Source organism: Sinocyclocheilus grahami, unplaced genomic scaffold (genome assembly GCF_001515645.1).
Source record: "Sinocyclocheilus grahami isolate Dianchi unplaced genomic scaffold, SAMN03320097.WGS_v1.1 scaffold61.1, whole genome shotgun sequence".
In the NCBI taxonomy this organism is placed as follows: Eukaryota; Metazoa; Chordata; class Actinopteri; order Cypriniformes; family Cyprinidae; genus Sinocyclocheilus; species Sinocyclocheilus grahami.
Window position 1 is genome coordinate 1,544,344 of NW_015505240.1, and position 13,045 is coordinate 1,557,388.

Here is a 13,045-nt window from a genome sequence, read left to right on the forward strand (position 1 = left end):
TATATATATATATATATATATATATATATATATATACGTATGCACAACAAATGAGCATACAAAGAGACCAGAATGAAGGAATACAACGTCAAACGCTTCTATACGTGCTCTATTACAACATACAGACAAATAATTCCTTGCAAACCAACATCCATCCACTAGGGGGCACTACCTCGCTCTTACTTCTCAGCTGCACTCAGCCGTTTGGACTTAATGAAGGCCATTCCGTGTGTCCGCATGTGTGTGTTCAAGGCTCCCTCCGTTTCAAAAGTTTTTGAACATACTTTACATTGAGTATCTGGGATACCGTCGTTGGCGTCCGGGTTGGGCGTGTTCTCTTGTTGCTCGTTGTGTCGCACGAGTCCTTGGGGCTCCTTCAGCTTGTGCACGATGAACAGGTGTCGGGCGAGGGAGTTGTGCGAGGTGTAGCACAGGCCACATTCGCGGCACTGGTAGGACGAGACGTCGGTCTTGTGCTGGGGAATGTGCTCGTGGAAACGCACAATGTCCTCTGTGGTGAAGCTACACACTGCGCATTTGTGTGTCTTGAAGACATTGATCTTTAGCTTCTTTAGAGGTTGTGAGGATGAGCTCTTGGACCGCTGAGCGGAAGTCACCTCTCCTCCGGCCTCCTCCACTTCCTCTTCCCTCTCAGCATCCTCGTCTTCAGAGCGGAGCTTTCGTTTAGGACTGGGGACCTGAAGATAGAAAATGACAACATTTTATGCAATGCTGCAATAAAACTTTTATTAGACTTTTAATAAATACACTGAATTTAGCCGATAAATATTTTCATGTTAGGGCAGATAACTGATAATGACAGATATTATATTACATTATAATTTAATATAAAATAATTGATATTCAATATTTTGTTAACCAGTCATTAACACAGAACACAACATCCATTTTTTATACTGTGCATTATAAATTACATTTACCATTGTTCCAAAATTAGAGTTTTCAAATATTAACTTTAAATAAAAGTAAAGGTATTTTAAATTCAAAATGTGAGAAATTAGCATGTGATTAAATATTCAATTTTGACCTATAACGATAAATAAAAATAATATGTATATATTGTGCATCTCTCATGAAAAAAAGACTGCATCTTCATAAGGTCATATATATATATATATACAATACAGTTCAAAAGTTTAGGGTCAGAATTATTTTTTTTAATCAATACTTTTATTCAGCAGGTATAAATTACATTAATCAAAAGTGACAGTAAAGATATTCATAATGTTACACTTAATTTATATTTCAAATTAATGCAGATTTTTTACTTTCTGTTCATCAAAGAATCCTGAAAAAAAACAGCAGCACAACTGTTTTCAATATTGGTAATATTATGAAATGTTTGAATAATTTCTGAAGGAACATGTGACACAGAAGACTGGAGGAATGATGCTGAAAATACAGCTTAAAATCACAGGAATTAATTTCATTTTAAAATACACCAAATTAGAAAACAGTTTGTAATATTTTTTTACTGTATCAAATAAATGCAACCTTGTTGAGCATAAGATTATTCTCTCAAAAACATTAAAAAAAAAATCTTACAGACTCCAAACTTTTGAATGGTCGTGTACATCTGTCTAACATCCTTGCAATAGTCCCAGTCAATACAGATCCAAATGTGCAAGTCTGTTCACTGGTTACCTGCTCTTTGTCTGGGGTGGCCTCTGTGCTGCTGGAATCTGCCGGAAGCTTGGCCTCTGTGTCTTTGATGCCATGCATCAACTGAATGTGTTTCTCTAGCAGCAGTCTTTTGGTGAAAGTGCGACTGGGTTCTGCGCAGTGTCTGAGGAAACCCAAGAGAGATCTGTTTGACACTCGTAAGTGTTTGTGATTAGCTTTAATGCAAAATTAAGTGTCTTAAGCTTGAAAATGCAGAATTGTGAATTGAATTCACAAGCACAGATGAAACTAATTGAAATTCGGACGGGTCCAGAAACACATGATACTCACGGACATGAGTAGACCTTCCGTAGGCCCTTGTGTTTGATTCGGTTGTGTCTACATAAACTGTGAGAGGAACTGAAAGACTTTTCACACTGTCGACACGGATGCTTTTTCAGTTGCTGGTGTAGCAGAAAGAAAAAGATTCATTATAATCATGCCAATATGTGTGCAATAATGTACATGAATTCAGCACGGTTCATAATGTGTCCTAAAGCCCTGGGTCTCAATCATGAGACTAATGGGTTTGAAACATCTATTAAAACAGCTATATTTTACCTTCCCATGCTCTCTTTTCATGTGAGAGATGAAGACTTCTCTCTGTGTAAACAAGCGGTCACACTCCCTGCAGGTCCAGCCAGGGCAGGAGGTGGACAATGGGGCTTTTTTAGGAAGGTCTGTTTCATTACTATTCTTTTTTGTTGGGGGTGTTGGCTTTTTCTCTCCCTTCTCAAGGCTGTTGATAGAGACGGCGTCTTTGCTGTTGCTATTCAGGCTCATGGAATTAGTAGGTTTGGAGCTGAGAGGAAGATTGATGCCCAGATTTGGAGGGCCCTCGATAGTCTTTAAGATGCCGTGTATGGACTTGAAAGAAAAAAATCATTGTTAGATTGATAAAATAAATAATAATACAATTATTTTATATGTATTTTTATGTAAGATTAATTTTAAAATAATTGTAATGAATTTCAATGACTTGTTAATACAATATGTGATGGCATATGACAGTTAATAACAATTTCCACTGATTTATTCCCTTACTTTTATATGATCCAACATGAGCTGCTTTTGGGCGTAGTGCATCGAACAGTCCGGACACTTGAAGACAGACACCTTCTGACTGGAAATGTGCTGGTCAAAGTGTGTGTAGAGCAAAGTCTGCTGGGTAAAAACGGTGTCACACATGGAACACTTGTAGATCAGCCTGCAAAACAACACATATCAGTGAAGAGACTACTTTCTAAAATGCTTGGTTGCTTGTTTTTGCTTGTGTAGGTGTTCATTCCTATTTCTCATTACAAGGTTCAATACCTCAGTCCGAACAAAACAATAATTTTTTCTCTCTCTAGAATAAATATATTGTTGTGTTGAAGGAATTATGATTGTTGAACGTGCCATACTGAAACTTGTCAGCTCATTTATGTGTCAAACACCTGCATTAAAGGCTTGCGTTGTCAATAAGCCAGCTGATCATGTTTCCAAAATGGTTACAGGTAACACAGGAAGTGCAAACAAACCATCTGGCCTTTTCATTAACAAGTGCTGATGAACACAACAGGCCTTCTGGGGGGTGGTGGGGTTCAAAGAGAGGACACAGCAAATGAAAGCCACTGTGCATAATTTCTTTCTGCACCTGAAAAGGTCAGTGGCGTATGAGTTCTAAAGGAACCGATTTGACACACCTATTGAGTTTCCCTCCATTCTACTACTACTAAGAATTATTGCAAGATTGTTTTGTCATAAAGATGGCAGTGTTTAGTGCAAAGCATCCGTTTGCACAGTAAGAAAATAACGTTACAGCTGGATAGTGTTTTATTTTAATCAAAAAAACAATCCACTAAGCATAAATGCCCATCAGTAACATCTGCAATAAACATTATTACACAGCTCTATGAAATACTTGATTCTAATTGGTCAATCACTGCAATCTGAGGTCAGAAATGTTTGTATAATGACTGCTCTACTGTATAACCATTTTCCAAGAAAAAAAGCTGTGCAAGCTGCATGTCACAGTCTTTCGTCTCACATAATACAATTACTTCAACTTAAATCAATATGTCCTGTCTATCTACTCATTTGGTAAGTATTAAATAGAATAAAATATCTGATGACCCAGTTGGGTTTATTTTGGTATAATGAATGGCTATTTATACATTATCGCTAACTTAACCATCTGGTTTCTCAAAGAAATTGTTTCCATCTTCAAAACAATGAGAAAGAACAATAGAAACTGGACAATGAAATCACAAATACACTATTTTATTAATTCTATGAATTTATAAAGAAAAGACTCACTTGGGCTCTCCAATTTTAACTCCTGGATGCTGGGTGTAAGCATGGGAATGTGTACCGGGGGCCGATTTAAAAGCCATGGGGCAGATGGGGCATTTGTAGAAGATTTCACAGTGGGATCCCTGAATGTGTGACTTGAGAGCAGCAACGTCAGCGAAGATGACACTACAGTGAACACAGCTATGGCCAAAGAAGAAAAAAGAAAGTGTTACTCTTGAATATAGCCTAATCCTCTTTTTTGTTTCCATAACCAATGCCAGTCACCTTTAATGCAGCATCAATCATGGGCGAATGGCAGAATAATAACAGTGAATAGCTCCATGATTGCCGTTTTGAAAGCATGACAAGTCCTCATTTCATGTTCCACTCAAAACCAATTAAACACTTAGGCACATTTTGTATTTCAATGCATGTTTTATGCCCAAATAGAAGCTTTTATGTCAACTCAGAAATAAGAACAGAGACCGAGGTCAGTAGAGGTGGATACACTCATCTCAGAATTTGGTTCAATACACAATACTGAAGTTGTGATTCAATACTCTCACAATATTTAGTTCTTGTAAAAGAATACCTGATTTATCACAATATGTTTTTCATATCCACAATGCATGTTGTCACATTTTTTTGTTTAATTGTGATGGGTTATATTGTGGCATGATGTATTGTTACACCCCTAGTGGTCAATGACAATAACTACACAGTTTTGCTGATCTCTGTGTAAGGTTAAAATTCTCCAGTGTTTAGCATAAATAAATATATAAACATTTCATTTTTACTTGCAAAGAAGCCATTTCTCGAAAGTTTGTAGCATTTTATTTTAGAGAATAATGCAGTACTAACCGGTAGCCCACTCGGCGCGTGTAGTGCAGGCAGTTCTTGGTCACATGAGACTGAAAATGGACTGATCGACAGATAGCTCCACATTCAGGGCAGATATATGGAGACTTGTGCTGATGGACCCGCTGATGGGAAGCAAAGCTACACTGGTTTGGCAGTAGCATTTGGCAAATGGTGCAGGTTTTCTGTTTCAGTTGAAGGAAAGGCACAAGCAAGTTGTTCAAAATATCTTTAACTCAACTTTTAACTACTTTTGTAAATAATAGAGGAAGCCAGTATTGTACTCGAGACTGGACTCTCATCTGACCCTCTTCTGGGGCCGGTTGCATGAACTGCTCAGACTAGTCTTAAAAAGTTAGCCATCTAATTAGTTTTCTTCAAGACTGACTTTAAACAGTTATGACCAGTTACAAAAATGTCGATTGGCCCAATATTAATCAGAAAACTGAGACTGATTATCTCTTGGTTTCATTTTTACTTGCAAAGAAGCCATTTCTCGAAAGTTTGTAGCATTTTATTTTAGAGAATAATGCAGTACTAACCGGTAGCCCACTCGGCGCGTGTAGTGCAGGCAGTTCTTGGTCACATGAGACTGAAAATGGACTGATCGACAGATAGCTCCACATTCAGGGCAGATATATGGAGACTTGTGCTGATGGACCCGCTGATGGGAAGCAAAGCTACACTGGTTTGGCAGTAGCATTTGGCAAATGGTGCAGGTTTTCTGTTTCAGTTGAAGGAAAGGCACAAGCAAGTTGTTCAAAATATCTTTAACTCAACTTTTAACTACTTTTGTAAATAATAGAGGAAGCCAGTATTGTACTCGAGACTGGACTCTCATCTGACCCTCTTCTGGGGCCGGTTGCATGAACTGCTCAGACTAGTCTTAAAAAGTTAGCCATCTAATTTGTTTTCTTCAAGACATACTTTAAACAGTTATGACCAGTTACAAAAATGTCGATTGGCCCAATATTAATCAGAAAACTGAGACTGATTATCTCTTGACTAGCTGCTAGTTGGTCAAACTAGTTCTTAAGACATAGCCTTAATATAGTGGCTATGTTTATGTAACCGGCCCCAGGTCTTGGTCTTGACCCCGAACTCAACCTACTCAAGTCTCGGCCTGGACTTGGACTCAAATAAACTGGTCTCGACTACAATGCTGATAAAGCTGATGACCAATTCAGCTCTTACATCACAATTAATCTATGTACCCACCTGTCCACTGGATTCAGGAGCCTGCTGGTAGTGCATTGCAAGAGATGACTCTTCTTGAAATGTCTCATTACATTCCAAGCACTTTAGACTCGATCTGCAGACCTTGAAGACATCCTTATCTAGGGGCATGGCAGCCACAACAGGGGCCGAAGAGGGTGCTGAGATCACCATGGTTGGGTTTCCTTTCCCTGGACTCCCCACTATGGAGGATCCAAGGTTAGCTGAAGAGGTGGGAGCACTGGAGGTTACTGATGGCGCAAGGATCATCTGGTCAGCTGGAATTGGCTTTAAGATGAGATGAGAACACTGCATGACAACCCCTTTGTCTTTGTGGCCCCTAGCATGTGATAGAAGGCTGCACTTGTTGTAGAAGACTAGGTTTTTGGCACAGTGATTGCAAGTGACCTCAATGCGGACACTTCTACGGTCATAATGTTGAGTGAGGCTTTTTTCCAGGGCAAAGGAATCACCACATTCCAAGCATTTGTATCCCCGGGATGGTAAAGATATACAGGCAGAAATCGGAGGGCTGAGATTGGGTACATAAACTGGCACAGGGTTAATGCTACTCAAAACTTTATTGAAGGCTTCTACCACTGAGCTCTGGGAGCTAGTTAGGACCTGGACCCGAGACACTTTCTTCTGTTGTTGTTGGGCCAACATGGCTTGCTTGATGGTTTGTTGGGGCTTGGTCAGGACCTGGTGGAGTTCAGCCGCTGATGCATTCTGAGGCAAGAGATTTAAGTTGGTTAGGTGGACAGTCTTTGGCACAAGTTTGGTGTTTGTTAGGCAGGAAGCAGGCACCATGACAGTTTGTTGCTGAATGGCATTAGCAGCTTTAAGGATGGCACTGCTGGCACTCTGAACAGATGTCGCTGGTATGACAGTGGCCTTTACAGTCGTATTGTTGGCAAGTTTCAGGTTAATCACTTGGGAGCCTGCCGTCTTAACGGCTGAGACAGGTAAGAAGGCAGTGGCCACGGGCTTGATGGTCATTTGTTTAGTTACCTCAATGGCAGAGCCTCCAGAAGTTGCTACTACTGTGGTTGGCAAAGTTCTTGTGGTAGATGAGAAAACAGAAGGCGAGGTTAAAGAGGACAGCAGAGAAGAGACGACATTGGGTGAAGAATCAATACCTTTCTTCAAGACTTCAGGATCAAACTCGGGCAGAACTCTGGTAACTGTCCTCTTGATCTGCCCAGAAGATGTCTTGATCGTTTTGATGCGGACTTTAGGAATGACTGGTATAGATCCTGCTGGAGATGCAGGAGACTCTTTGCTGCTGCTTTCACTGGTAACACTGCAAGGACTCTCAGGTTGTTTTGAGAGCACCTTCTTGCCAAGCTCCAGAGCTGACTCCTGCTCTGGTGATTTATCCGTAACCTTTGGGATCTCTTTAGCCTCTCTGGGTGAATCTTGAGGTGTGGCTAGGGATTCTGGAGACATTGCTTCTGTGCTAGCTTTCTTTGCACTAAGTGCTGCAATTGCAGCAATGCAGGATGAGAGCTTTGCAGATGATTTGGCCTTGGCTTGGGAGAATTTGGTCACATTTAACTCAACGACTGGTTCTTCAGGCTCTTTTGCTTGGGATCTTTCTTTGGAGTGCTCCTCAGTTTTTCTTGGTTTTTGAGATTCATAGCCATTAGTGCTACTATTCTCAACTTTCATGTGATTGTAATTGCCATTTGTTCTTGGCCTAGATGGACCATCTGGTTTGGTGTGTTGAGAACGAGGCTCTTCCGATTTTGAACTCAGAGCGGTTAGAGGGTTTGATCTAAACTGTAAATTACTTTGTTTGTCGGCAGGGTCATCTACTTCAATCTTGTCATCATCATCAAACTCCTCTGCACTAGAGATGGGACTGAACTGGTTGAATGTGGAGATATTTCCTGCCATCCCATGGATTTCACCTTTTTTAAGCTTATCGCTCTCTTTATTGTATCTGTTGTTGGGTGACATGGGCAAGAAACCATTGTGCAGTCCATTTCCTACAGTGGGCTGGACATCCTTTTCTGAGAGATGTTCAGTGGCATCAAAATTCCGGACGTTCTTAACAATAACACTAACCCCAACATCTGGACCAGAGGAGACATGGGAGTCCTCTTCATGGTGGGCATTGTGTTTGAGTTGTCCCTCATGATCATCATGGCCGGACTCAATGGCAGCCTTGGGATCAACCATATCAGGAATGTCAAAGGCCGCAAGCAGATCATCAAAGTCTGGGGTTTTCATGTCACCCATGGTCTTATGAGAATGAGCTAAACACCTTTGAGAAACAAGGGAAATACATTCCATATCACAATTAGAAAAGTACAAAAAACTTCCTGATTAGACTGTAATGAAAGGACAGCAGCAAGACGTGCTTAAAGCCTATTCAAAATGATTAGATTTAAGACAAGAAAGATAATATTGACAATAGAAATGAACTACACAATACATAAAATATATAAATCCATTGTTAAATGTCTTCAAGGCATTACAATATTTCAAAAGCTGCACCAAAATGCAGAAACTGCAACTTTTATACTATCATGCTTAAAAAATTCTGTCAAACGGGCAGCATTTTTAATGAAATTCCAGATTTCAACTCTTAAAATGCAACTGATATAATCTGACTGCTTGTCCTTTTTCATCCTCACTGATCTCCAACAAGCCTTCATGGTTTAATCTTCTCATTAAATAAGATCAAAATTCACTTCACATAAGATTCAAACATGTTTTAAAAATGCTATTCAGAGATGTAGAAACCTCTTTATGTGAATGACTAATGTGTGCTATATTTAAACCTGCCTGTAGGTACCATAAAAAGCACCTCTCACCGGAGACACAATTTTAGTCAGTTAAATGCATGTAAATAAAAATGGAAATGTGAACTATTTAGACATGGCATACTGTAAATAGTCTACCAGTAAATACATCTGTATATAGAAGGCTCTGAAAATGGTAAGAATGGCCCAAATACAACATGTAGAACATAAACTAAACCTTAAAAAGGAGAGAAACAGAAAACTGTATCTTTGCAACCAAATTTGATGTACAGCGCTATAAAAACGTATTTGTTTTCCCCAAAGGAAGTCAAAATGCTGAATTGATTAAGCCTGAGCATGTTTTGCATTTTTTTTGTTAATAAAATGTTATTAAATGTATTAATTTGTGAATTCATCAATACTGCAAAAAAGTAACAAATAACAAATAAATATACATTTCGTAAAAAAATTATAATTTCCCCCTGAATAATTTATTTTTGAGTTTATTTAAAGTTGCAGTCTGTAAGTTTTGCCTCTTTGTCGCCATCTCTGTTTGAAAACCTGGAATTGCAGCTATGTGCGGAATTATCTAGCTTGCGTGGGTTGTGAAATGGCATGGCTCCAGCGCGGATTAATCTAATGTTCTGAAGAATATGTGGATATTTACTGTACTTCGCAATCACAGATTCTAGCCTACGTCTTGGAATATGACCCAAATAAGAATTTTCACCGTATATTGCCATCTGAACAAGTTAGTAACAAGTCTGCCACGTTTGTTCTGACCAATTGAGGGAAAAAAACATTACCATAAATCTCGCTACCAATGGTGATTAAATCTAAAGATCGGTTAGCTCATATCACATCAAACCATTCAAATTATTATTATTGTTATACTTTATTCTCAAATGATTCATGTTAACAATATCAGCATTGGTGACTATGATTATAGTGTGTATTAACGTGTAGATTTCAATTTCTGCACAGTCTAATCTAATTGTCATACCATTCGAATTTCATATTAAGAAATTATTTTAACCCAAAAAGCAAATTATGCTCCCTTCGAACTGGTTTTCTTTAAAATACAACTCTTTGTAATCCCAGGCTATCTGTAATCAGAAGCACATTTAAAACTGGAATATAATTTCATAAAGTTTCATAAACACATAATCCTTTATGGATTAAAATTCGCCATCAGAATTATAAATTTAATTATTCTGGCTGCTGTGAGAAAAGGCTATAAACGATCCGCCACCTGCAGGATCCTCACATGCGATAGCCTAGTAGCCGGGAAAACTTCTTTATGTCTACAGACGTGACGTAATGACGCAGTGCCATGCTCGAATTTCCTGCGAAAACCTACCTGTACCACTCAAATTAGAAAACATTATTATAAGCTAACCGTTGTGAATCGGGCTAAAGTAAGGCTATAGTTTTGAACACTGGCTGGTTATGTACTTGCTCAAATATTGATTTCAGATCATTTTTAACCAAAAAAAGTTACGGACTGCAGTTTTAAAAATAAATTTTTAAAGATTTGGTCCTCAAAATGTTGATCCTACAATATTAATACTAACTAAAAACACAATCACATATGAACATCACTATTTTGGCATATTTAAAGTGATAAGAGAAAAAAAAATTCACAAATAAAATAAAGCTGTGTGGTGCTAGTAAGGTTAGCCACCCCCCATTACTCCTGCTACTGCTGCTTTTATTGAAATGGAAGAGAGCACTGCAGCCCTGCCTCCATTACAGCAAATAACATCTGCACGCACAGGGTATGCAGGGCCAAGACGGCCTTCCCCGCACACAATGGAGCCAATGGGGTAAGGCATGTAAGCAGAGAAGGAGCAGCAAACAAAAGACAGAAAACGAAAGAGAGAAATAACACAGGGACAAGAGGATTTTAATGAAAGACATTAAGCTGTTGAAGCCAGTATGGGGCCTCAACACATTTACAGCCGAGCAGCCTGATTTCAAAACAGAGTGTCGCTCACAGGAAAACAACTGTGATTCTTGGGTTTCTATCCGAGGCCTTTCAAATTAGGCCACTGTATGACGCAGTAGCCCAACTATCAAAACAATAAAAAATATCACACATAATAAAAAAGAACACACACATGCAAACATATAGAAGTGGAAACATGCAAATGAGCCACTCCTCACCCTCGGTGTTCCGACAACTAGAGCAAACAATCTTGCTTTCCATCCCTTCTTCCTTCCTTCCTCTCACCACCTCCACAACAAAACACCACCACCACTACCCTCCTCCTCCTTTCTCCCTGACAGCAGAGGGAAAAAAAATCCACTTTTTGCACTAGGCAGGGCCCTTCAAGAAACGATCCACCAGGAGGAAAGGCACGCCAGAGACCATTCTGGATGGTGACCACCATGAATAACAGCACATAGTGACCCACAGTCACCATATCTGCTCAGTTCTCATGGCTGCCTCCCGGCCCTGATGTGCATAACTGTCTGGAGGTGTGCAAAGACCGCCTCTCTAACGTCCCTGCTCTGGGCTGTATCACTCCTGAAGACCCCTTTGCCATTTTGGCTGCCATGAAGCAGTCAGCTATCTGCCTGTAGCACAGTGCCTGTATTGTTTCCGAGCCTCCTCGTCTGCCTCAAACCGGTTTCAACCGGTTCCGGTCACCCTGCATAATGTGTGTGCTGCAGTGCAGCCACACTGGAGACAGAAGCTGGCCGTTTCTTCATCAAATCTTCAATATTCCTGCAAAATATTCCTGCTTTGAGTGCATGTTAATATTATCGAAGAGGTTTGTGTTCAGAATCCGTGTGCAGTTGACGTTGCCGAGCCGAATCAAACACTAGGCCTGAAAAACACAGACTATGGAGGACGTTTATGAAAAATACATGCACACCAGAGCCTGGTTTATATGGATGGATTGATGGATGAATGAGAGAAGGAAAAACTGCAAAGCCAAAGAGCAGATGCACATTCCAGAGGAAAACCACAAGTAATGTGTAAACCAAAACCACAAGATGAGCACCGTTTCCTGACAGAAGAAAACAAGACACAGAGATAGTAAGTAGAATTTAAACAGGCTCGGTACCTGACCTCTTTTTGATTGTGCCTCTCGGTTTTACCCCATTCTGCAGCACTGGACTGATTCTACTTCCTTCTCTGCCTCCCCTCTCCCACTCTCTCTCTCTTCCTCACTCTCACACTCTCCATGGTCCCTGTTCCTCTCTTCTAGCCAGTGTCCCTGCTTCCTCCTTTTGCCTTTTAACCAGAAAACCAGTGAGAAACACGGATCTTTGTCAATTAAAATCAGCTGCTCGTCCCCTAATCCTCCAGCCCTGGGCAACCATGTCCGGTCTCTGCCAAACGTGAGAGAAAACAAAGGCCGTGACACAGAAAAACACACACACAGAGACACACAAACAGGGAAAAAGCAGGCTCTTTCTTGCCCTACCCCGCTTCGCCCCGGCCCTACTACCGGGAATCTTCGTGGAGAGGCTTATGCAAGACGTCAGTCCAGCCAGGCCCCATTCTGTATGAGTGTGATTTTTTTCCCCTTCACTATGAGCCTGCTGGTTCCTGTTCTATAGGTCACTCTCTCCGCTGCAGATGCACACGGCAGCGCAGGGAGGAAGGGGGCAGTGTTCCGACAAGCAGCCCTGGCCTTTTGTCTTTGTGTGCACTCGTGGGGGGGGAGGGGGACTCGGAGATGAGACTCTGGCTCAAGACTGCAACCAGCTGCTGCAGCCAAAGAAGACAAGCAGATTCGAGGAGAGACAGAGAGAGAGGAACAAGGCAGAAAAGAGAGGTGGAGCAAAAAAAAAGAAGGAATATGAGACGGGACTGGAAGGAGGGGTGTAAGGGGAGAAGGGAATCTTCTGGAATGATGTTTGCAGAGAGACTGCGAGCAGGAAGAACAAAGGCCCATGATGGCATTGGCTAACCTGCAGTCAAATCATGTATGCGTGTTGTTTTTTCATGCAGGTGCATAGAGAAACATTCAATCCAATAGGCTCAGGCATATTTGTAGCATTTTTTAAGGTAAGAACCTCTTTGAAGCCAACAACAGCTTTAGCTACATTACAGTAAGCATTCAATGCAGTGATGGTGTTGTTTTCTTAAAGGGGTCATATGATGTTGCTAAAAAAAAACATTATTTAGTGTATTTGGTGTAATGAAATGTGTTTATGCGGTTTAAGGTTCAAAAAACACATTATTTTCCACATACTGTGCATTATTGTTTCTCCTCTATGCCCCACCTTTCTGAAACGCGTCAATTTTT

At 40.4% G+C, this 13,045-nt stretch overlaps 1 protein-coding gene across 4 annotated transcripts; it reads right to left on the reverse strand.

Annotated features, from left to right (window-relative positions):
- Positions 1–38: 38 nt before the first annotated feature.
- LOC107584556 (zinc finger protein 532-like) lies at positions 39–12,284 on the reverse strand. Of its 4 annotated transcripts, none has more exons than XM_016271230.1 (9): positions 12,218–12,284; positions 6,034–8,299; positions 5,358–5,539; positions 3,982–4,158; positions 2,728–2,890; positions 2,245–2,550; positions 1,975–2,087; positions 1,666–1,807; positions 39–698 (listed from the first exon to the last, which is right to left on the reverse strand). In XM_016271230.1, exons 2-9 carry the CDS (start codon positions 8,272–8,274, stop codon positions 180–182), a joined length of 3,843 nt encoding a protein of 1,280 aa, XP_016126716.1. In that variant the 5' UTR covers positions 8,275–8,299; positions 12,218–12,284; the 3' UTR covers positions 39–179. The 4 variants fall into 4 exon arrangements, with proteins under 4 accessions (XP_016126716.1, XP_016126713.1, XP_016126714.1 ...); XM_016271227.1 differs by lacking the exon at positions 12,218–12,284 and adding an exon at positions 11,860–12,005; XM_016271228.1 differs by lacking the exon at positions 12,218–12,284 and adding an exon at positions 10,947–11,019.
- Positions 12,285–13,045: the final 761 nt, after the last annotated feature.